This window comes from Chanodichthys erythropterus, chromosome 19 (assembly GCF_024489055.1).
Source record: "Chanodichthys erythropterus isolate Z2021 chromosome 19, ASM2448905v1, whole genome shotgun sequence".
Taxonomy (NCBI): Eukaryota; Metazoa; Chordata; class Actinopteri; order Cypriniformes; family Xenocyprididae; genus Chanodichthys; species Chanodichthys erythropterus.
In genome coordinates this window covers 28174750-28196983 of record NC_090239.1, presented here as the reverse complement: position 1 = coordinate 28196983, position 22234 = coordinate 28174750, and the positions used below count along the sequence as shown (strand labels likewise).

General features: G+C 36.6%; 1 protein-coding gene across 2 annotated transcripts in view; it reads right to left on the bottom strand.

The window, feature by feature from the left end:
- The window catches only part of prkg1b (protein kinase cGMP-dependent 1b), a 194018-nt gene that overhangs the window by 17457 nt on the left and 154327 nt on the right, over nucleotides 1–22234 (bottom strand). For both annotated transcript variants that reach the window (XM_067368833.1, XM_067368832.1), the window contains exons 6-9: nucleotides 21048–21125; nucleotides 18962–19056; nucleotides 9514–9579; nucleotides 2806–2880 (exon numbers count right to left, since the gene is read on the bottom strand). In XM_067368833.1, coding sequence (XP_067224934.1) covers nucleotides 2806–2880; nucleotides 9514–9579; nucleotides 18962–19056; nucleotides 21048–21125 — 314 coding nt within the window. The remainder of the gene's footprint in view (nucleotides 1–2805; nucleotides 2881–9513; nucleotides 9580–18961; nucleotides 19057–21047; nucleotides 21126–22234) is intronic.

Genomic DNA, 22234 nt, shown 5'->3' with positions numbered 1-22234 from the left:
AGAAAAAAAAATCAGTATGACAGTGTATTATGAGCTTGTGCTTGATTATTTTACATAGCTAACAAATTTGGCTCTGAAATATCAATACAATGTTGAGATAAATATTAGCGATACAACAAGTAATAAAGATTCTGCACTGCACTACTAAGCCCTATCAAATGCAAGACAAAAAATCACTATTTCTGAAATATCCAAATGTACAAATTGCAAAAGAGAACAGTCTATATGTATAAAGCACACTTGCACATATGCATATCAAGCCAAAGACCAGTATCCTAGTAACTAATGAATGTAACATAATTCTCTCAGGTGATAGAGGTTGTTTAGACACTTGCTATTGTGTGGACAGTGCATTTCATTAACACAACTTCATAATACTCTGTGTATTCACCACTTGAGACTCCTGATGCTCTAATGAGAACAGAGGTGCTGAATACACATGCCGCCATGGCAACAAGACCACCATACAGTGCATGCTCATCAACGCATGTGACCATAGAAGAAGTTTATGACAGTTGCAGTTATGACAGTTAGAGATGTTGGTGTCACTGCAGGTGCCATTCTTCCTTTAAGCTGACTGCTTGTTCACTGACCTAAATAACCTTGGATTTCAACATCAGACCACTGTCTAATGTCAGTGTTTGGACTGTGCAGTTTGGAGAACTATAATATGAGTCCCATTTTTAACACTATAGGCCTTGTGCAAGGGCAAATCCTCTTTAATAAAGAAAATTAGGGATAAAAAGACGTGGACTGTTATTTTTGCAGCTGACCTTATTTCGTATGCATTTGTAGGAGTAATTTCAGACGTAAAATTTATGGGAAGAGAGTTTTTAAATAAAACATGATTTACTAAGATTTGCAGTAGTTAATTGACTGGTATCTGCATCATTAATTAATGCCCCCAAAATGCATGTCTTAACCCATTTTGGATTCCGTTGCTCATAATGGAAATGAGCTGCGTCTGTGTTCTTTAATTTGCGTATAGTCAGTAAATCACCTGCAGAACTTTCCACTACCATCTGTGTTTTTATGGGATTGTGGTCTCACGCTAATTTGCCCTGTTTAGTAAATCTAAAAAGCTCCAATCTCCTCCCGAAAATCATGAAAAAAAGTCAGCTGGTGCCTCAGTGACACTCAGAGAAGCTGTCAATCACAGCTGTCAATCATGACGTCATGCCCCCATTTTTATAGCATCAAATAACTAACTAAAACAAACTTATTTAAAAAAAAACAAAACAAAACAAAAAAAAAACACTTGAACTTAAATCAGTGTAAAAAAAAACTACAAAAAATGACTGAAACCATTTTTGGAAAAAAAATATTTGAAGTGAAATTTAATTGCTAAGTTTGTCTGATGTCCCATTAAATTACATAGAGAGGGTGGGGTTTAAGACCTATACAGGGACCAACCACCTGGGGGTGATCAAGGTGCTTTGATTTCACTTTTCAGGACTTGTGCGTCACCATTTTTTTTTTTTTTTTTTTTTTTTTTTCAGATATTACATTTTGCACATTTAATTGATGCAGAAATGAGTATGCATAGTTTATAAAACAATGCAACTGCTTTTTATCACTTAATTAGAAGCACCACAATTAAATTGTTACATATATGGACTACCAAACAGATGAAGTTTATTTTAAAGTGCAAAATATTGACAATTAACATTGGGTAATCAAAACTTCTTTTTCGACTTCTTTTTGATTACCACACTTGCGGTCTTCATGTCCACTTGAACACTTGGGTCAAATCCAGGAAATACGTCATGTAAGTAGACAAGACGGTCAAGTGCATAGACTTCAAGTGTGGGTATTTGGACAGGCCCAATAGTGAGGAACACTACAACATAATCAAATCTGACTCAACCTGTTTTAATGTAACATGTCTTAATTTCACTTTCTGTGTATCATGGAAGAAAGTCATACAGGTTTGGAACAAGATTAGGGGATTAAAGGATGACAGATTTTTAGTCTCAATCTCAACTCGTCCACATGTCATGCACTCTCTTCATTTAACACACATCTAATACAGCATCTATTTACAGCTAGAGCTCATCAACAATATGCAGCTATATAATTTTATGCATATTGAAACCACCCCTTCATATTTTGCACAAGTTACCTGCATGTAATATAGTTTAATATACTATAGAGTTTTGCACAGGCAAAAGGCACCTTATAAAAATGTTACACTAATTAATTATGATCAGATATAACACATTGCATGCATTGTTGAACTGTTTTTAGACTGCACAGTAACTTAAAAACAACGAGTATATAATCAAAATCAAATGGTATTTTACAACTGACAAGATTCTAATTGGCCTACAATTTGTTTACCACTGGATATAGTATGTCTAGGTATGTCCACATGAGGGCGCTCTTAGATCACTTAGTTAGTGTAGACCACATGAACTATAATGTATTTGGTCATATTGGGTTACTCATTCCTGAAAACCTGTCCAGCTCAGATAATTATAGCCACAAGGAGGTCAGGGCCGCAGCCAGACATGCAAATCAAATGAAAGACACAAACCAATTAGTTTCTGCCTTGTATGGACCTGCATCATACACCACATGGTCGAACTCATTATAGATGAGATTTAATTATCACAGACAAAGGTGTTTTATAAAGGGAGTGTGTTGTCTTATCTTTTGCCATTATGGAGCATTTCAAGACATTTAGAGCACTTTAGCATAAGGCTGACTTTCTGAATGCAATATCCTTGACTGAATCACAATTTAGTGTACAGAACTTCTTATAGTCTAATTACATTATCAGAAGATGTTGAGTGTCAGACTTACTTTGCTTTGGTACCAGCATCATCATAGCCTTTGTTTGAGACATCGTCCAGGCCTCCAATCAAGTGTTTGAAGGAGCTGCAAACATGAACACAATATCAAATGATTACTTTCATATATACATTATATATATATATATATATATATATATATATATATATATATATATATATATATATATATATATATATATATATATATATATATATATATATATATATATATATATATATATATATATATATAGGAAATAACACACACAGGTTTGTTTTGCTATCAAAGTGAGGACATTCCATAGGCGTAATGGTTTTTATACTGTAAAAACTGTACATTCTATCCCTCTACCCCTATTCCTAAACCTACCCATCACAGAAAACATTCTGCAGTTTTACACTTTTAATAAAACATTGTTTAATATGTTTTTAAAGCTATTTTAAATATGAGGACTCATGAAATGCCCTCATATTTCATGTTTACATCGTAATACCAGTGTAATACCCATGTCATTATACAAATATCCTCATAAAACACAAAAACGCGCGCGCACACACACAGACAGTCAAGTCACCTTGACTTTTATAGTGCATTATAATGCAGATCTTTTCAAAACAGCTTTAAAGTGATCAGCAGGAAAATAATGATTCAGTGGTGGTGCTAACAGAATTCAATATGGCTGTAAAGCAACTCTAAAGAGAAAAAAAGTGTCATTGATCTGTCAGTTCAGTGTTGATTCAGTTCCATTGTAAACAGTGCTTGACATTAACTTTTTTGTTCACCAGTCACTACGGATAGTGGTTTTCCAAAGTTACTAGCCACTCAAAATTTTCACTGGCCACAATTTTGACATTGATATCATGGGGGAAAACTGCCATATAGATATTTTTATTATCTCATAATTTCTGTATTTGGTTGTTTTAGCTGCATGTTGAGTATTTGCTGCATGTTTCTGTTGTCACTTTAAGACCTGACACACCTTTCTACTGTTTACGTTAACTTAAAGGGTTAGTTCACCCAAAAATAAACATAATGTCATTTATTACTCACCCTCATGCCGTTCCACACCTGTAAGACCTTCGTTAATCTTCGTAATGCAAATTAAGATATTTTTGTTGAAATCTGATGGCTCAGTGAGGCCTGCATAGCCAGCAATTACATTTCCTCTCTCAAGAAGAAGCTTTGGAGCGTTATGAATCTTTTGTGTCGAATCATGATTCATGATCATGATCGCGTGTCAAACTGCCAAACTGCTGAAATCACGTGACTTTGGCACTCCGAACCACTGATTCGACAGCAGTGTTTTGAAATCGGCCATCACTATATAAGTCGTTATTTTGTTTTTTGGCGCACCAAAAATATTCTTGTCACTTTATAACATTAATATTGAACCAATGTACTCACATGAACTGATTTAGATGTGTTTTTAGAACATCAATGGATCTTGAGAGAGGAAATGTTAATGCTCCCTATGCAGGCCTCACGGAGCCATCAGATCAACAAAAATATGTTAATTTGCATTACGAAGATTAACGAAGGTCTTACAGGTGTGGAACGGTGAGTAATAAATTACATTATTTTCATTTTTGGGTGAACTAACCCTTTAAAACAACTAACTCACCAAGACCGGCATTTTGACATTATTTTGTGTTTATTTGACTGTTTAAGTGCAAATAAGCAATGAAAAATAACTCAATTTAGTACTGAGAGGTGCGCACTCTTTGTGTGTGAGAACAAAATCTGCAGGAATGAGTAAAACTATGCACAATATAGGCAATCCCAAGCCGAAATTCATATGCAGTATATTTTTGACAACACTACATCGATATTTTTGACAACACTACTTTGCACTTGTTTATTATTTCAGATTTCAGATAGGACTGACTGCGTTCCACGCCACTGCTGAAATCTACCCACATTTGGTGGGTTGCTGGATATCAATGTCAAGCCCTGGTTTTAAAGATCATCAGTTATTAAATTAGTTCAATTCAGCTATAAAGCAGCTCTGCAGAAAAGGGTGCTGTAAGTTCATCTCACATCAAAATAGTCAGTGCAGTCAGACCTTGTTGAATATTAAGTGTACTCAACTAAGAAAGCCAGAGGCGACAGTGGCAAGGAACCCAAACAATAAATCAGGTGACAGAATGGAGAAAGTCCATTCTGGGGGACCAGTCGAGAATGAATGAATGACAATTTGTATAATTGGCAACACTGACAAAAAAACTACTGAAAGAAAAAAATGTTGTTGGAAAGCTGATTGTATCTGATAAAAAAAAGAGGCTGATTTATGTCATTTGCAATGCTTTAAACATATGTTGGGGGTCTGCGAATGATAAGGTTTATAAGGCATCTATGGTTTCCAAAAAGGTTTGAGAAACTCTGCAATGGTGAATTTTTAGGGAAATGTTAGATTAAACACCTTAGTGAAATAAAATGTGTCATGTTAGAACCTATGGTACTGGATAAACAAACAATTATCATTTAGGAACAAACACAGTACATCCCAAATGCGTTTCATCCCATTAACCTTCCAGTCATCCATCATCATTTGAAGGAAAGCATCTGTGGCTTGGTGTGTAAGGCAGAATGTGTCTGAGTTCACACACACAGAGCAGCTGGTTTTGCTTCTAAGGTCTGGGTCTGGGACAAGGAAGGATATATTAAAATATCTACACAAAAGGCATTTCAATAGTAGTAGGGGTATACAAAGGTTACCAAGACAGTATAATGTGATTTTCATACAACAATGAGGAGAAATGTTGAAATGTGTTGATTTTAATAAAAATCAACCCCTTTATGCCATGAGGCTGGGAGACGTTACAGCAGGGAGTTCCTTGAAAAAACAAAGTTACAGTGCTCAGTGTAAATGAGTACACCCCCTTTGAAAAGTAACATTTTAAACAATATCTCAATGAACACAAAACCTATTTCCAAAATGTTGGCAAGACTAAGTTTAATATAACATCTGTTTAACTTATAACATGAAAGTAAGGTTAATAATATAACTTAGATTACACATTTTTCAAATTTACTCAAATTAGGGTGATGCAAAAATGAGTACACCCCACAACAAAAACTGCTACATCTAGTACTTTTTTTTGGCCTCCATGATCTTTAATGACAGCACCAAGTCTTCTAGGCATGGAATGAACAAGTTGGCAACATCTATCTTTTTCCATTCTTCAAGAATGAGATCTTTTAGAGACTGGATGCTGGATGGAGAGTGATGCTCAACTTCAGAATTCCCCATAGGTGTTCGATTGGGTTCAGATCAGGAGCCACTGAATCACTTTCACCCTGTTCTTCTTCAGAAATCCAACAGTGGCCTTAGATGTTGAAAATGTGCATGACAATCAAGGGCACGGAGTGAAGGTAGCATCTTCCCTTTCAGTATAGAGCAGTAGATCTGTGAATTCATGATGCCATCAATGAAATGCAGCTCCCCGACACCAGCAGCACTCGTGCAGCTACACAGAAGGACACTGACACCACCAGGTTTCACTGTATAGGCACCATGCATTCTTCTTTGTTTTCCCCTGCGACGCCATACAGTTTTGAAGCCATCAGTTCCAGAGTATAGAGCCCAGTAGTCTTCATCTTTGTCAGCATGGGCCCTGGCAAACTATAGGTGGGCTTTTTTGTGCCTGGGCTTTAGGAAAGGCTTCTTTCGTGGACGGCACCCATGCATGCCATTCCTCTGCAGTGTACGCCGTATTGTGTCACGGGAAATAGTCAGCCCAGTTTGGCTTTCTACTTCTTTAGATAACTGCAGTGAACCTGCATGCCGATTTTCTTCAACTCTTCTCTTCAGAAGACTCTCCTATTGAGGTGTTAACTTCCGTGGACGACCTGGACTTCTCTGTGAGATGGTTGCAGTTCCATCTTTTTAAACTTTTTGTACCATTTTTGCTACAGTATTCTGACTGATAAGTAAAGCTTTGCTGATCTTCTTGTAGCTTCACCTTTCTGGTGTAAAGAAATTATTTTCTTTCTCATAGTCAGCTGTCTGCTGGACACCTGTGTAATGAATAATTAGACTCACGTGTGGTTGAATTCTTGTTAAATTAGACATTTGTAGTCTAAAATTTAGCTTTGCTCCAAAGACTTTCATTAGGGTGAACTCATTTTTGCATCACCCTAATTTGAGTAAAACTGAAAACTTTGTTCTCTAAGTTATATTATTAGCCTTTCTTTCATGTTAAAAGTTAGACATATGTTATATAAAACTTAGTCTTGTCAGCTTTTTGGAAATAGTTTTTGTGTTCATTGAGATATTGTTTAAAATGTTACTTTTCAAAGGGGGTGTACTCCTTTACGCTAAGCACTGTATATGATTTCAAACACATGGAAATTTCATTATGAACAATTATGTTGTCTATATTCTGAAAAAAAGAAAAGCTTTCAAATAAATATTTTCTAAAACAATAATTATAAAAGCAAACTTTTGCCAAGGATGTTAAGCCTATAATCTCTGCCAAACAGACATGCTGGTTTATTTGGTCCACCAAGTCATACTCAGTGGAAAAACAAAGTATATAAGTATTTACTTGAATCAAACTATATTTTCTTTTTTTATAATGTCTTTTACTTTTAATAGTTTATTCATCACACTATAAAATCGAACAGTGGAATTAATGAAATGAAATGAGTTTGTTTCACTCAAATAATAATGAAAGTTCACTATACTTAATAGAAAAATGTTGCGTGAACTTGAAATTTCATTGTAGTAAGCTGAACTTAATATGACTGAGTTGAGTTGCAGCAGATTTCTAATTACCAGCATTCTTTGTGTCAGACTGAATAAATAAATGTTGAAATTATGTATTATTTTGTGTTTTTTACAGATTAATATAGGGAGACATAAGTTAGTGTTTAATGTTGTGTTATGTTGGGTTCTGTTATGTTAGTTTTCTAGGGTAGGGTTTTGTAATGACGGTCTCTTTGATAGTTATAATAGCATGTGTTATGTGCTATCTAACATTTAACCAAGATCTGAATGTGATGTTTATGTAAATGAACTATGTAATTAACATTAAGATTGGGGGCGAAGCTGAGAACTGTGGGAGCGAAGGGATGCCGATGATGTGATTGTTAATGAGAGACATCTGTGCACCACACTGGCCTTGATCCGCTTCTACTGCTCTCAGCCCCACCCCACTTGTCACAAAAAAGTTTGACTAACTTAAAAAAAAAAATTAGTTAGTTTACTTAAATGTTTTGAGGTAATATGTTTCTTCAAATGTTTTGAGTATTCTGAACTTATTGAGTTTTACAGTGCATACGGACATCTAATGTCATAGCTCGCCAGTGGTTAAAATATGTCACCCCTTAGCACCATGCAAAAAAAGTACTTTTTTTCCCCTGTCCTCTTATTAAATTAGAGATTGCCTAGGTTGCTACAGGATAAGAGATTTAGACATGAGAGGGAACCAGTAATAGTGTTCATTACTATAGCTGCTGGGCTTCAGGATGTGACTCATCCACCAGAGAATTCTCACATTATCTCATATTTTTGTTAGAACTCTGATGAAACATTGAAACTAAAAGGGGAAAAATTATTTTATGATTCAGAGCTGAAATATAGGATTAATCACAAGCTTTAAATCCTAATGGCATTGTTTCGTTTGATGTTACCATGATTTATGCAGTCTTTTAAGTCTTGGCAGCTGAGGTCAGGCAGGACACCAGTAACCTGAGCCATAATAATGTTTTGATGGACATTTAAAGTGTGAATGACTTTATATCACCGAACTGCTGACCTATTTCATGATGCAGGCTATTCTTAGCACAGTCCCCAGTGAAGTCCCAGAATTATAGCAGAAATGTTCTGGGGGTGTGAACCCATGAATGTCACTCACATATACTTATATTTCTGCCATTAAAACACTATTTCACTGAGATGTACTCTATTTAAAGTCGATCATTTTTGTTTCAGTCAGAGAACCAAATGACACAATGACATGATGTACTATGTGTTATAGAGTAGGACATAGCGTAGTACATCATGGCATAGTGTAGAACCGCATGGCATTGTGCACTACGTTGCGGAACTTAACGCTTTTTGGACGTACGTTGAATGCATATGGCTGTCATGCTGGAAGCTCGTTATTTTACTTTATAAAGTTTTGCAGGAAATGCATGATTCGCTTCAGAAAGCATCACTGTTTCACTATAATCCTACAGAGAATCAGCTGCATGAAACTGTGGTTAAAATCCCCCACTGATCACAGGTCAGCTAGCACACAATATAAAGAGTCTCTAAATGAGCATTACCATAAACCCTCTGATTGATGATAGGACTGAGATAATGGGTGATTTCCTGCAGTGAGAGTGAAAGTCATTCTGCATGAGGGGTTGCTTATTTTATCGCTTCCTCAGACTGAAGGAAAATCAAAGTCTCTGGAGTATGATGTCTATAGGGACGAGAGGAGGTTTTGCGAGCCCTGCTGTGCAGCAAGGCATTGTGTCCCCACTGTTCTATCACATGCTGTGCTACTCAAATGAGGACATAGTTTGTTTCCTGACAGTCTGCTGTCTAAGGATGGCAAACGAGAAGATTTCTTTCCCCGAAGTTAACTGGCGTAAACTACCCCGACTTGCCGCAGTGAAAGTCGTGAGAGGTCATTAGAAATTAGCAGCAGTAATTTAGTGAGCACACAGTGGAACAGATGAAAGACTAATCAAATTTCACAGCATCAGTACACACACAAAACTCACTCTCTGTCGATGACGAGGCAGGTGACAGCTTCAGCCGCGATGACATTAGCTGTTCTGATGTCTTCTCTGTGGGGACACAAAGAATTTATTTCAATCATACACAGCCAAAATTACTGAACAGCATGATATCATTTACAATTTTTCTCCATCGCTGTGGCACATTCTTTGAAACAGTCATAACATTCTCTAAACTGTAAGTTAAATTGTGACAACTGTTTGCTGGAACTTCAGAACTCTATTGCATGTTGGCAAAAGGTATTAACTCACCCAAAACATTTAATTCATGCTTCAGAACCTAGTTATTGCGTCAGTAAATTGGCCAATGCTATGGTGGTCGAAAGAGAGCTCAAAGCGTTGCAACTGAAGAAAACTTAAAAATTAAGAAAGCATCTTCATTAGTTTGACATCACATGTGCTACAAATGCTCACAATGCAACCAAAAACAGAAAAGTACTGCAAATACTCACAACGCAACTAAATACAGAAATGCTCTGCATATACTCACAATGCAACCAAATACAGAAACGCTCTGCAAATTCTCACAATGCAACCAGATACAGAAACGCTCTGAAAATACTCACAATGCAAATACAGAAACACCCTGCAAATACTCACAATGCAACCAAATACACAAACGCTCTGCAAATACTCACAATGCAAACAAATACACAAACGCTCTGCAAATACTCACAATGCAAACAAATACACAAACGCTCTGCAAATACTCACAATGCAAACAAATACACAAACGCTCTGCAAATACTCACAATGCAAACAAATACACAAACGCTCTGCAAATACTCACAATGCAAACAAATACACAAACACCCTGCAAATACTCACAATGCAAACAAATACACAAATGCTCTGTAAATACTCACAATGCAACCAAATACACAAACGCTCTGCAAATACTCACAATGCAACTAAATACAGAAATGCTCTGTAAATACTCACAATGCAACCAAATACACAAATGCTCTGCAAATTCTCACAATGCAACCAGATACAGAAATGCTCTGAAAATACTCACAATGCAAATACAGAAACACCCTGCAAATACTCACAATGCAACCAAATACACAAACGCTCTGCAAATACTCACAATGCAACCAGATACAGAAAATTACTGCAAATGCTCACAGTGCAACTAAATACAGAATTGCTCTGTAAATACTCACAATGCAACCAAATACAGAAACGCCCTGCAAATTGCACAGACCACAACAGGAATGTTTCAAGGGGACCCCAACAAACAACAAACCTTGCTGTGACCACTTATTGTTCAGTGTTCAGCTTTTTAGATACAGATTTAAACAGTAGGTAAAAATGTTCTGGAAAAATCAATACTGTAGTATATAAAAAAACATTTTAATTATACAGTACATTTATGTTTGTAGAAATGTTACATGTAAACTAAAAATTCACAGGTGCTTGTTCATTTTTACAAACTCTATTATATCTTCCTCTAATACCACCACACATTCTTACATATCATCCTATTGCTCTTCCATGACAAGCAAGCTATGCATTTTCAGTTTACATGTAACACATTTCTACAAAAATAAATTTACTGTATAAAAATGTATTTATACAGTACTGCTATAGCTGCTGCACTTTATGTTTGTGACATTCCTCCATGCTCAAAATGGTATTATTGTGCCGTGGGCAAACTCCATATACATGCTTCCAAACTTAATTGGTTGATTGGTAAGATTGTGATTACTATTTCATTACAATGAAATGCACTGTTTATAACTGATCATGTAAATGCACCTAATAAAAGAGAAACAATCAAGATCTATTATACTGTTTCAGAAAAATTAGCATCCACAGAACACCGATTCTTCCTAATCAGTGTCAAATGAAACAATGTTAATCATCAGCAATTATTATTACACATTTTTCACCGCATGGCACAGCATAACCCAAACATTTGTCGCTGTAAGGTTTCTCAGAACGCAAGCACACATGGCACACAACAGTTTCTGAGGCACTACTCAGCAGGATTGCCCTCTGTGTCACTAGAGTCTTCTTCCCTGCAGTCTGACAAACATTCACAGGAAGTCAAGTTTATAGCCCCTTTCACATATACTGGTAAGAGATAATGTGTGAACAGGACCTTTTCAAAAATACCGGTAAATTGGTTCTGGCAATTTACCAGTAAGGGAAGTTATAAAGATAGATAGATATGGGTAAATTACCAGTATGACGCTGTGCGTGAACGCAGAATGAAGATTACCGGTATGAGCATGTAACACGCAGACGTAAGAAGACTACTTTGGGCTAATCAAAAAGTTCTCATGGAGATGATGTGATTACTCCACCCTGATTACAGTAATCTCCGCTGCTTTTTAATAAATTTTCTATGTAAATATTCGCTAGACTGACATCTTGACTGTGGCGCCATGTCTTGCAGCTTTTTCAGTGTGTAGAGCTCAAGACCCAGCCTTCAGCGCTGTGGATCTGCAGTTGGAAACTATTATGTGTGTCTCATGTTTTTAAGAATAAAAACCCGTTCTGTTTAATCATCCCCTTATGGCTGTCACTCAGACATCAAAAATATTTGTTAAATTGTACCGATAGTGAAACTCATGTGCGCAAATGTACAAAACGGCTAAACTTTAAAGATCTGGTCTCTTACCGGTAAAAAGCCAGAAGGCCTTGCTTGTGTGAACAGCATATTTGAGTATTTACAAAATCATTCTGGTAATTTACCGGAAATGCTGGGTGAAAGGTGCTCATGTCTACAAGAGGGATGATGGCATAGATTCTCCTCTTAGTGACCCTCTGTGTGTGTGTGTGTGTGTGTGTGTTCTTGTTTATATTACATCGTGGGGACCACAATGTAATAAAAACCTGAGATCACCTACGTTGTGGGGTCCAGCCAGCGGTCCCCACGAGGGAAATGGATTAATAAACATACTAAAAGATGTTTTTTTGAAAATGTAAAAATGCAGAATGTTTCCTGTGATGGTTAGGTTTAGGGATATGGGTAGGGTAGGGGGATAGGAAGTATGGTTTGTAGAATAAAACCATTACGCCTATGGAGAGACCCCACTAAGATAGGTGCGCCTGTTTGTGTGTGTGTGTGCCTGTGTGCGCATGCGTGTGTGTGTTATGAATGGTGTAAACCAGAATTCTGGATGACAGCTCCAGGCAGCTGCACAAAGCCAATTCACAATGACCAGGTGGGAATGCTGATTGCCCACACAAACAGGAAGTGCCTCTTAACTCTCAATCCAAGCTCACTGGAAAAACATTCCTGTGGTGACATTTCTGCAAAATGATATTTACCTCTTGCATGTTTCGTGCCACTTTCAAAGTGAAATGTCCAGTGAGTGGCACTAAAAGCAGGTTCAGTTTTATCCGAAACGTAAATGGGGGAGTGATTTGTTACATTGGTTGTTGTACGTATCACGATAATTCAGAAATGAAAAGTCTGGTGAGTGAAGCTAAAAGGTTAATACTGTGTTTGAAAATGACAAACCACCTACACAAAACCCTACCCTAAAAAAACACATTACTGAAACTACCATGCCATTTTAGCTTGCATCTACAAAATTTTGACATATTTTATTGTTATTCATACCTGAGTGCTCCACATCACAAGTACAGGGCTGTAACAGGTAAGCTACCAAGCAAGTTTACTATGTTAAAAAATACATACATATGGAGCTGATTATGTGCAAATGTCAAAATGAATTAGTTTGTAAATCATGCACTATGGTAAAAGTGTTTTAAGCCCAAAACATAGTATTGTTCAAGGAACCTTGCAAAAAAAGTCTTTATTAAACGATAATTTGCTCCTGTAATCACAATTAATGTAAAAAGGAATTAATGTTGTTAGTGTTTTACTGCCACTAGTGTTCATTTCAGCAGGAAACTGAAGTAAAATTTTTGTACACTTGTGGCGTTCTGCAAAAATGTAGGCAGAAGCACATTTTTTTGTCCATCGAGCCTAGGTTGCTTAATATTATCATAAATCAAACAAGTCTCTGAAAACCTTCCCTGTAGTGCAATATCATATTCATTAACTTATGTTTTTTTATATTTTTATGACTTATGACTGATTAAATATAATACAAGATACAGTTGTCAAAAGTACCGACTTCGGTACCAATCGGTACTGAGATTTTAAAAATGTGATGCTTTGAGTGATGTTGAGTGGATTCGTAAACACCTCTGATTGGTTGTTGTGTTGACGCGCTATTCGGATATGTCTGTGATTGGCTACAATGATCAACGCACGGGAGGATTTGAAAGCACGCGGAAGTGTTTGAATTTGAAAGCGTTTTGAAAGTGGGAGCAAGAGCATTTGAAAGCAGGCATCTGTCAGCGGACTGATCCGTGATAGACGGCTGCTTTCAAACACGTGTGTGTCTAAGCGCTCGGTGAAGAGCATAATTGATGACTATTTACCAGCCCAGGCTCATTAGAAAAACATCCCTGTGTCAAGAGTTTTGCAAAATGCAAAATACGTTGTCTCGTGAACGTTTCGCGACAGTTTCAAAGTGAAATGTCCAGTGAGTGGCGCTAAAAGCGTGTTTCGTTTTTTTTCCGGAACAGATTAATGTGAATATGGCAACGTTTTATTACGTTGGAGTTTGAACGTATCACAGCAGTTCTGAATTTAAATAAAGGCATGTGCGATAATGACAAAAGCATTTTCGAAGCGTTGATCATTGAAGCCAATCACAGACATATCTGATGAGCCGTGAACACAATGGCCAATCAGAGGTGTTTACAAATCCTCTCAACAATGCTCAAAGCATCACATTTTTAAAATTTCAGTTAAATGTTATGATGCAGCTCACCCTATTTGTGCTAAGGACATAAATAATACCTCAAATTGTGTGGCTTTTAAACTCCATAGCAACTGCAACACATAAAAAACCACTCAGAGCACCTGTGACTGCATAACAATTCCTTGACAGCCCCTTACATTGTGGCAGTGAGTTTTAAACAGGCAAGCACCACTAAAACAAACTACAAAAATCTTGTTGCATCTTTACAATTACATTGATTGTTCTTTAAATAACTGATTTGTTTAGCAACATTACAAGGATATCAACAAAACCAGCTGCAGACAGTACACCACTTATGCACAATTACCATAAATAGCCTGTAAATTGCCTGCCACATCCACACAGTCATGGCGTGTTACAAAAGTACACACTTTTAAATATATAATTAACATTTGTGTGATTTTTTTTATATTTTAAGACTAAAACTCTTGGTATGGGACAAGGCTTTTAAGCATTTGAAAAGTAGAATAAATAAATTATAAAAAGGTAAAATGTTTCCAGTTTTAATGTGACCTTTATATAACAAAAACTTGGGCAACAAAATCAATCCCTGTGACATGCCACCCTCATCCTCAACTTTGACATATGGGTCTCCAATTAGCACCATGCTGTTGTGAATATTCACTTTCCAGTGGACAAGTCTATGTTTAGGGTGTCATTAGTGTCTGCTGTCTAGAGACCCATCTGCATAAAATTCAAATGCCTCAAACTCGTTCTCATTAGATACGATATTTCCCAGTACAACTGGGAAAAAGATAACTCCCATTGAGACAGAACATATTGGAGGTGCCGCAGCTTGCGAATGAGGTCCAATGATATCACCTAAAGTGATTATTACACCAGTCTTATGCTATTCACATCACAGCTACTCTTATCACATCAATCGCACATGAGGATTAAAACTGCCACTGAGAAAGTCCAGCACAGGGAAACATCCTTCAATTACCACGACACACTTCAGAGGCAGAGGGATGTCTTTGAATGCTGTGACAGCATTAGGTGAGGTTCGAGTCAAACAAAGACAGAGGGAGGTTAAGACCAGCCAGTGCAAACATGTTTCACCTGTCAGTCAAAGTCTGGATGTAGTGAGCACACATCACAGCAAGTATGGAGTAAGGTTTATGAGGGAAAGGTCAGAGCCGTCAATCAAAGTGGGAGAATAACAGGACAAAGACAAGGTATCACAAGGAGGTTCTCCAAGAAACTGAAACCAAGTTTAACGTGCCGGTTGTGAAGCATGACCGGTCTTCAATGTAACATTGTAATAATAGTGTAAGCTCAACCAAAAATACATTTATGGTAGTCCTTTCAAATATGGAAAAGAGGTTTAACAATACAATGGCAAGTATATAGCAATGCTTTTAAATTTCTGTGAGATTTATATTTTCATATATGTCTTTTCACATGCATTCTTGCTGTACCAAATGAACTTTCAATAAAGTCACTTTGTATTGTGTAAATGAAAATTATTCACCTATACAAGTAGCTAATGATACAAGACATGGAACAAGATAACTAATACAATCACAAACAGATTTTTTTTGGATTGTGACATGTTTTTATGGAATTCAGTTAAACCCTCCATCCCCAATTTTCATTAACAATGCAAAAGAGAAAAAATATTTAAAATGTCAAGTATTTATACGTCATGGTTGTATACAATTTTAGACCATTTTCAAGAAATGTACACTAATGATAATCGATAACATTACAATAAGGTCTCATTTGTTAACATTAGTTAATGCATTAACTAACAGTGATGAAACAGAATTACAACTTAGCAGCATTTTACAGCATTTATTAATCTTTTTTTGGTCACACTTTAAATTTAGGTCCAGTTCTCACTATTAACTAACTATTAACTGCAACTTAATGAGATCTGCTTGGTTGCAAACATTCCTCCAAATATCAACATTCTACCAAATATCTTCCAAATATCTTCCTTGGTGTACAGCAGAACAAAGAAATTAATAGAATTTTCATTTACTATCCCTTTAACAAATCAAACCTTAATGTAAAGTGTTACAGAGAATCTCACTTTTGAGAATAATAGCAGAAAATTAAAAAGTAATGCTATGATGAAATGGGGAAATGTGTTTAATTGTCATGAAAACAATGTCACATTACAAAAAAGCTTAATGGTCTTAAAATAGGCCTAAATTTAATTGATAATTGTGTTTTCATTAGATTCACCCATAAAGTGCTCCTTGATCTGAATGTGTTCTGTATACTTTCCTTCCAGTGTGTAAATTTCAGATGAAGACAATTATCCTAAGCTCTGATCAACATCTCCTTAACTGGAAGCAAATTAATTATTTTGCCTCAACAAGGTGTTTTGCTTAAGCGGGACATGAAAGTTTACTTAGCATACAAGCTGTTGCACATCAAAGCAGTGGGCAGCCTTTAATCCACAAGACCACAGCTATTGTTATGGCTGTTACTTAGTCAAATCCCCGGCAGCTCCCATATCACACAAACATGACTCATAACGTGTAAAAAAAAATATTGTTTAAGATGAAAGACTGACTTGATCCACTTCAGTAGAGTGCTGATTGATTTGCTAAACATACTACCACTTAAAAAAAGAAACTAAACAAACAACGACCAAAACAAAAATGCAAAACTCTGTTCTAATTGAAGCTGAGAGTGAGAGGTGACATCAAAGACATGAAGATCAAGAACACACATTTGTAGGAGTAAAACCTCTTCAGGCAAAAACTAATACACTACACATCATATTACAAGTCCTCATCAACTTGGTCGTCCTTGGGCACAGATCAAAGCAAGAGCCATCTAACTAGGTGGCTTTGTGAATAGAAGAAAAGTAACAATTGATCAATAGATCACACAGTGTATAACTATAAACATCTGTGTATAAATAGCTGATATCATTTGTAACAAACAATTACCATAATAATCACCATATGTGCAGCAAAAACAAAGTGCTTGCTTGGTGTTTGAGATATTGAACATTATTACTGATTGATTGATTGATTGATTGATTGATTGATTGATTGATTGATTGATTGATTGATTGATTGATTGATTGATTGATTGATTGATTGATTGATTGATGTAAATTACTGGCTGCAGAGAGAATGAAACCATTGAAATTCAAGAGACATTTAGAAAACAAACACTCAATCTAAAAATTAAACTACACAACAACAAAGTCTAGATTATTTTCTCAGCTCTAGGTAGCTAAGGTTTCATTCACTCATTCACAATTTTGGGGTTCAAAATAAAATATAACAATTAAAAAAAAAAAAAAAAAAAATCAAGTCGAGTCCTGTGGCCACAATATATCCTACTATTTCTCATTCAAGTTAATTCTATCAAATATAAATTTTCCCAGCACGGACCTTATATTTCATGTGCAATCTGCAGGCTCTTTATTCCGGTCCATTAGCAGCTTGCCCCTTTTTCAGGGTCAATATCGCAACACAACTGTGCAAAACCAGTCAAGTGCACTGATGCAAGCATGTCAAATAGAAAAAGAAAAAAATACAAACCTAGAAAATAGAAACCCTTTACTACGTATACCACTAATAACTAGGGCAATTGTCCAACAACAACAATAAAATGGATTGTTATTTGTCACAACCACACTTCCTCTGATCTCCACTAGGGGTCCTCGCTGTATATGTTCTGTCTGCATTCTTTGCAACAGCAAAAGTTTAAAATCTAAAACCATCATGTGAAAATAAATGTGTAAATTACACCTGAAAAGCATCTCCTTGCTTAGCAGGAATAACTTTCACTTGAAACACAACTCGATAGCCGTAATGGAAGCTGAGTGAAGCTGCCTGCAGTTGGCCTCTATTGAATCTGCAGCTGTGGAAATAGTGCAGGAATATGGAAATAAGGCAGAGAATGATGTTCATAACCGACCGACCCTGTGAGAAATATGAGATGGGGAGGATCTGATGTGCATCTGACTGTTCAGACACAACCAGTCTCATCTTCTCCTCAAATTAGCTCTACTCCCTAAGCGCTGTATACTCCCGGGTCCACCTTGCAAATAAAAAAGTCTCAAATAAGACAGGCATTTTCATATAAGCCCACTTCAAATCAGGTTAAAAGTCAAATGAAATGCCATTTGCGGCTCACTTTACTTCACTAATATGAAATATTTTTGAGTTAAACAGGAGAAAGAAAATATAGAGAAAGACTTTCTTTGGTGAAAAATCCCTCTTACTAAAAGAAAGTTGTTTCAGAGGCAGAGAAAGTTATTGCATTTATATATATATATATATATATATATATATACATATATACATATATATATATATATATATATATATATATATATATATATATATATATATATATATTTTTTTTTTTTTTTTTTTTTTTTTTTTGAAAAAAACAGGAATAAGGAATGTGCATTAAATTTAAGTTGACTTTAAATGCTTTCTACTTCCATTCAAAAAGTATTCATGAAGCAAGTTGAACAACTCGAAACAGATGCTTTGTTTGGATGTGCATTTGATTTTTCTCAGTTAACAGCCCATTAGGCATGTCCCTGTAGCAAGCGATCCATCGAGCACATAATTGATGTCAGCGCTTGCCTTCGTAAACATGGACAGCGGCCAGCTGTGATTTCAGCACTGTATAAGTAGCTTCAAGGAAGTTCTTACCCTTGAAGGGCTTTTTCTCCAAACCAGTCTCCTTTCCCTAATGCTCGCAGATAGACAGGGGTCCCATTGGGTTGATCTTCTCGAGTCACGTTCACCTGCAATTACAGATTATTGATCATTAAAAGACTGAAGTATCCTCTGATTTGTTCCTAAAATATAAATTATTTACCTTTCACATGTGTTATAAGTCAGCATTCATCACACTAATGATATGACTCAATAATAGAGCAACAATAGAGAGAGTATTAGGATGAAGGTTTCTTTGAAATGTATTCAGATTTATAGTTCACCAGAAATGGCAAAAATTAAGTTGTTCTAAACCTGTATGAATTTCTTCTGCTGAAAACAATAGAAGATACATTGACTTCCATAGTATTTTTTTGTCCATACTAAGGAAATCAATGGGGTCCATCAACTGTTTGGTTGCCCATATTCTCCAAAATATATATTTTTGGTGTTCAGCAGAAGAAAAAAAATTAAACAGGTTTGGGTGAGTGAATGATGACGAGGGAAAGTTCATGCAAAAATGAAAATTTTGAAAGAACAAAAAGCTCTTTCCATACAATATTTCATAGTGACCACATCTGTCAAGCTAAACATCGAACAATAAAACTCCATGACACTATCATAAAAAGTCTATATGACTTGTATTCCAAGTCGTCTGAACTAAGTCAATAGCTTTGTGTAAGGAACAGACTGGAAATTATGTAGTTATTATTCACTGAACATCTTCACTTTCACTGTAGCTCTCAAATCCAAAAGGCTCATGGGAAAAAAACGTGTCTCTACCTATATTTTTGGAAATAATAAAAACACTTACTTCTTTAGTCAAAAGCAGTGAGTAATTTCCTCTGTTACTTTTGTTCTTTGATTATCTTCAATGACAGACACCATCAGCTGCTGTCTTAAGATCTCACACACGTCCCACTTTCTCTCAGCTCTTTACTTTCGTTTATGGCTTTATTTAACTCATTCAAGAATGCTCTTGTGAGGATATGGCGTAAAAATATTTAACGCATTAAACTGAAAAAAAAAAAATAATAATAATAATCGCATGTGTTAATGTGTTAAAGGTACAATTTGTGATATTTTTTTTCCGCTAGAGGTCGCTAGAAGCCTATTCAAAACAAAGGCGTAGTTTGATGACGCCAAGTTTTAGAGCGGAAACTTGGGACATGTGGTCTCCATCTCAACGGACGGTGCAAAAGAATAGGGATTGGAGTCTGGAAGAACTCATGTTCGTGGATGCGATTATTACCGTTACTGTAGAATGAAGCAGAGCAGGACCGAGTGTTGCGGGAGCTGAACGAGGAGCTGGAGCGATTGATCAACACACGCCTCACGAGCAGCGGGACTTTTATTATGACACAGCCGCCGGCGCCACTTCCGCTTTTCCGGTCATGAGTTTACGGGAGCTGTCCTTGTCGACAGAACCAGCGGCAGATGGTAAACAGTAATTATGTTCCATAAATAAGTAACACAATCCACCATAAAACGTGCAAGAAGTAAATAAGGAACTGCTTGAAGCAAGCTAGTGGTTTGCTGGACGCTAGACACTACTTCCGCATTTGTCCACGGCACTGTTGTCATGTGGTTTCTACGTCAGTAAAGGCGGTAACAAAGGTAACTGACGTCATTGACAGGCAAATACACTGCCCCGTGTCACTGTTTAGAATGGGAATAGTTGAAAACATTAGAGATATTGTTAGTAATCAGCTGGACAAAATATATAACACTAGCCTAGTGGTTTTTGGATATTTTACTGCAAAAATTTTACATATTGTACCTTTAACGTTGACAGCACTAATTATAACTCATATGGACTACTTTTTTGATACTTTTTATACTGCGTTCTGTCCTTTTAGGAGCTTGACAGATATTGTATGGAAAAGAGCTGCATGAAGACCCTCCAAAACTTTTGAAAATCCTTCAAATCCTTCCTTCCTTTTGACTTCCAAGTAAAAAAGCTGCATAACGGTTTGGAACGACATGAGGGTGAGTAAATGATGACAGGATTTTCATTCTGGGGTGAATTCGTGCATGCAACCTCTGTGGTGTTCTGTCTTCGTGGCAGAAAAGATCTTACCTTTCCTTTGCTAATGATAAAGAACGTGTCCCCTCTGGCACCTTGTCTAATAATGTACTCTCCATCACTGTAGTGAGTCTGAGAAACAAGATAAAAAGGGAGAGGCAAAGAGAGAATTACTAAGGTGTCATTTATTTCCTTCTGGTCCAATTTTCACAGTGTTGTTCCATCACAATCATCCTCAAGTCATCTAAAAAAAAGTGCCTCAATCATGCAACAGCCCACTTCAGGCTTACAATACAAAAACAAGAACAAAAGTCCTCTTAGCAGTAATCCATGCTACTGGCAACCCACAGCAGCCCCCACTGCAAAAGTAAGTTTACAGAACTCTGAGAAACTTTGGCTGAAATCTCAGTGTTTAGACTACTGATACTTAGGGATCTATACAAAAGCATTGACCTTGTCCAGTTTCTTCTACGATTATGAAAGATACTTCAAACTGTGTGGCTTGATGAGTAGAGGTGTGTTGATACTTTTCTAAGCACTTGGACTTCAGATTATAGAGAGCACCATATCACAGATGTTTGAGGATGTAATCTATTGACTTTAGCCAATAAATAACCACCTAGAATCACCTAGAAGACCCTAGGAGCTGCATAGCAATGTGATGAAATCTCTTGGAACACCATAGCAACCGCATAAGCAATGCCCTGGAAACCACCCAGAACATCCATGGCAACTTTTCAAGCACCACTTGCATTTCCTTCAGCAAAATATTTTTGTTCCAAAATGTGTTTTATGCAATTCATAACAACACAAGTAGACTATCTTAGACTAGCCAGTTTTCTCTATCACATCAAGAACTTTCATCTTGTACCAAAAGTGTGAAAATAATCTTGAATATACAAAAATTTCTGATTCTTACAATTAATGACCTGGTGCAATGCGTCGCACCTGGCGACGCATTGCACCTGGCGACGCATTGCACCAGGTGTATGATAGGGCCCACTATGTCAGCAAAAAGTGTTTTTTGCTAGTTTCTCGCCCCAACGCAGTTATTTTCACGTCCAGCGCCCACGTTGTTTAAATAGCAAATGCATTTGTACCCATTTGTGCGCCCATGGGCATGCTCTTCTGAAAACGAGCTGTGTTCAGGTGCATTGTTGGCACGTTGCTATTTTGAGGCAACTGAAACAGACTGCGCCATTGACCAACTGAAACCTGATCTAAAGTCAGTGCCGCAGTAT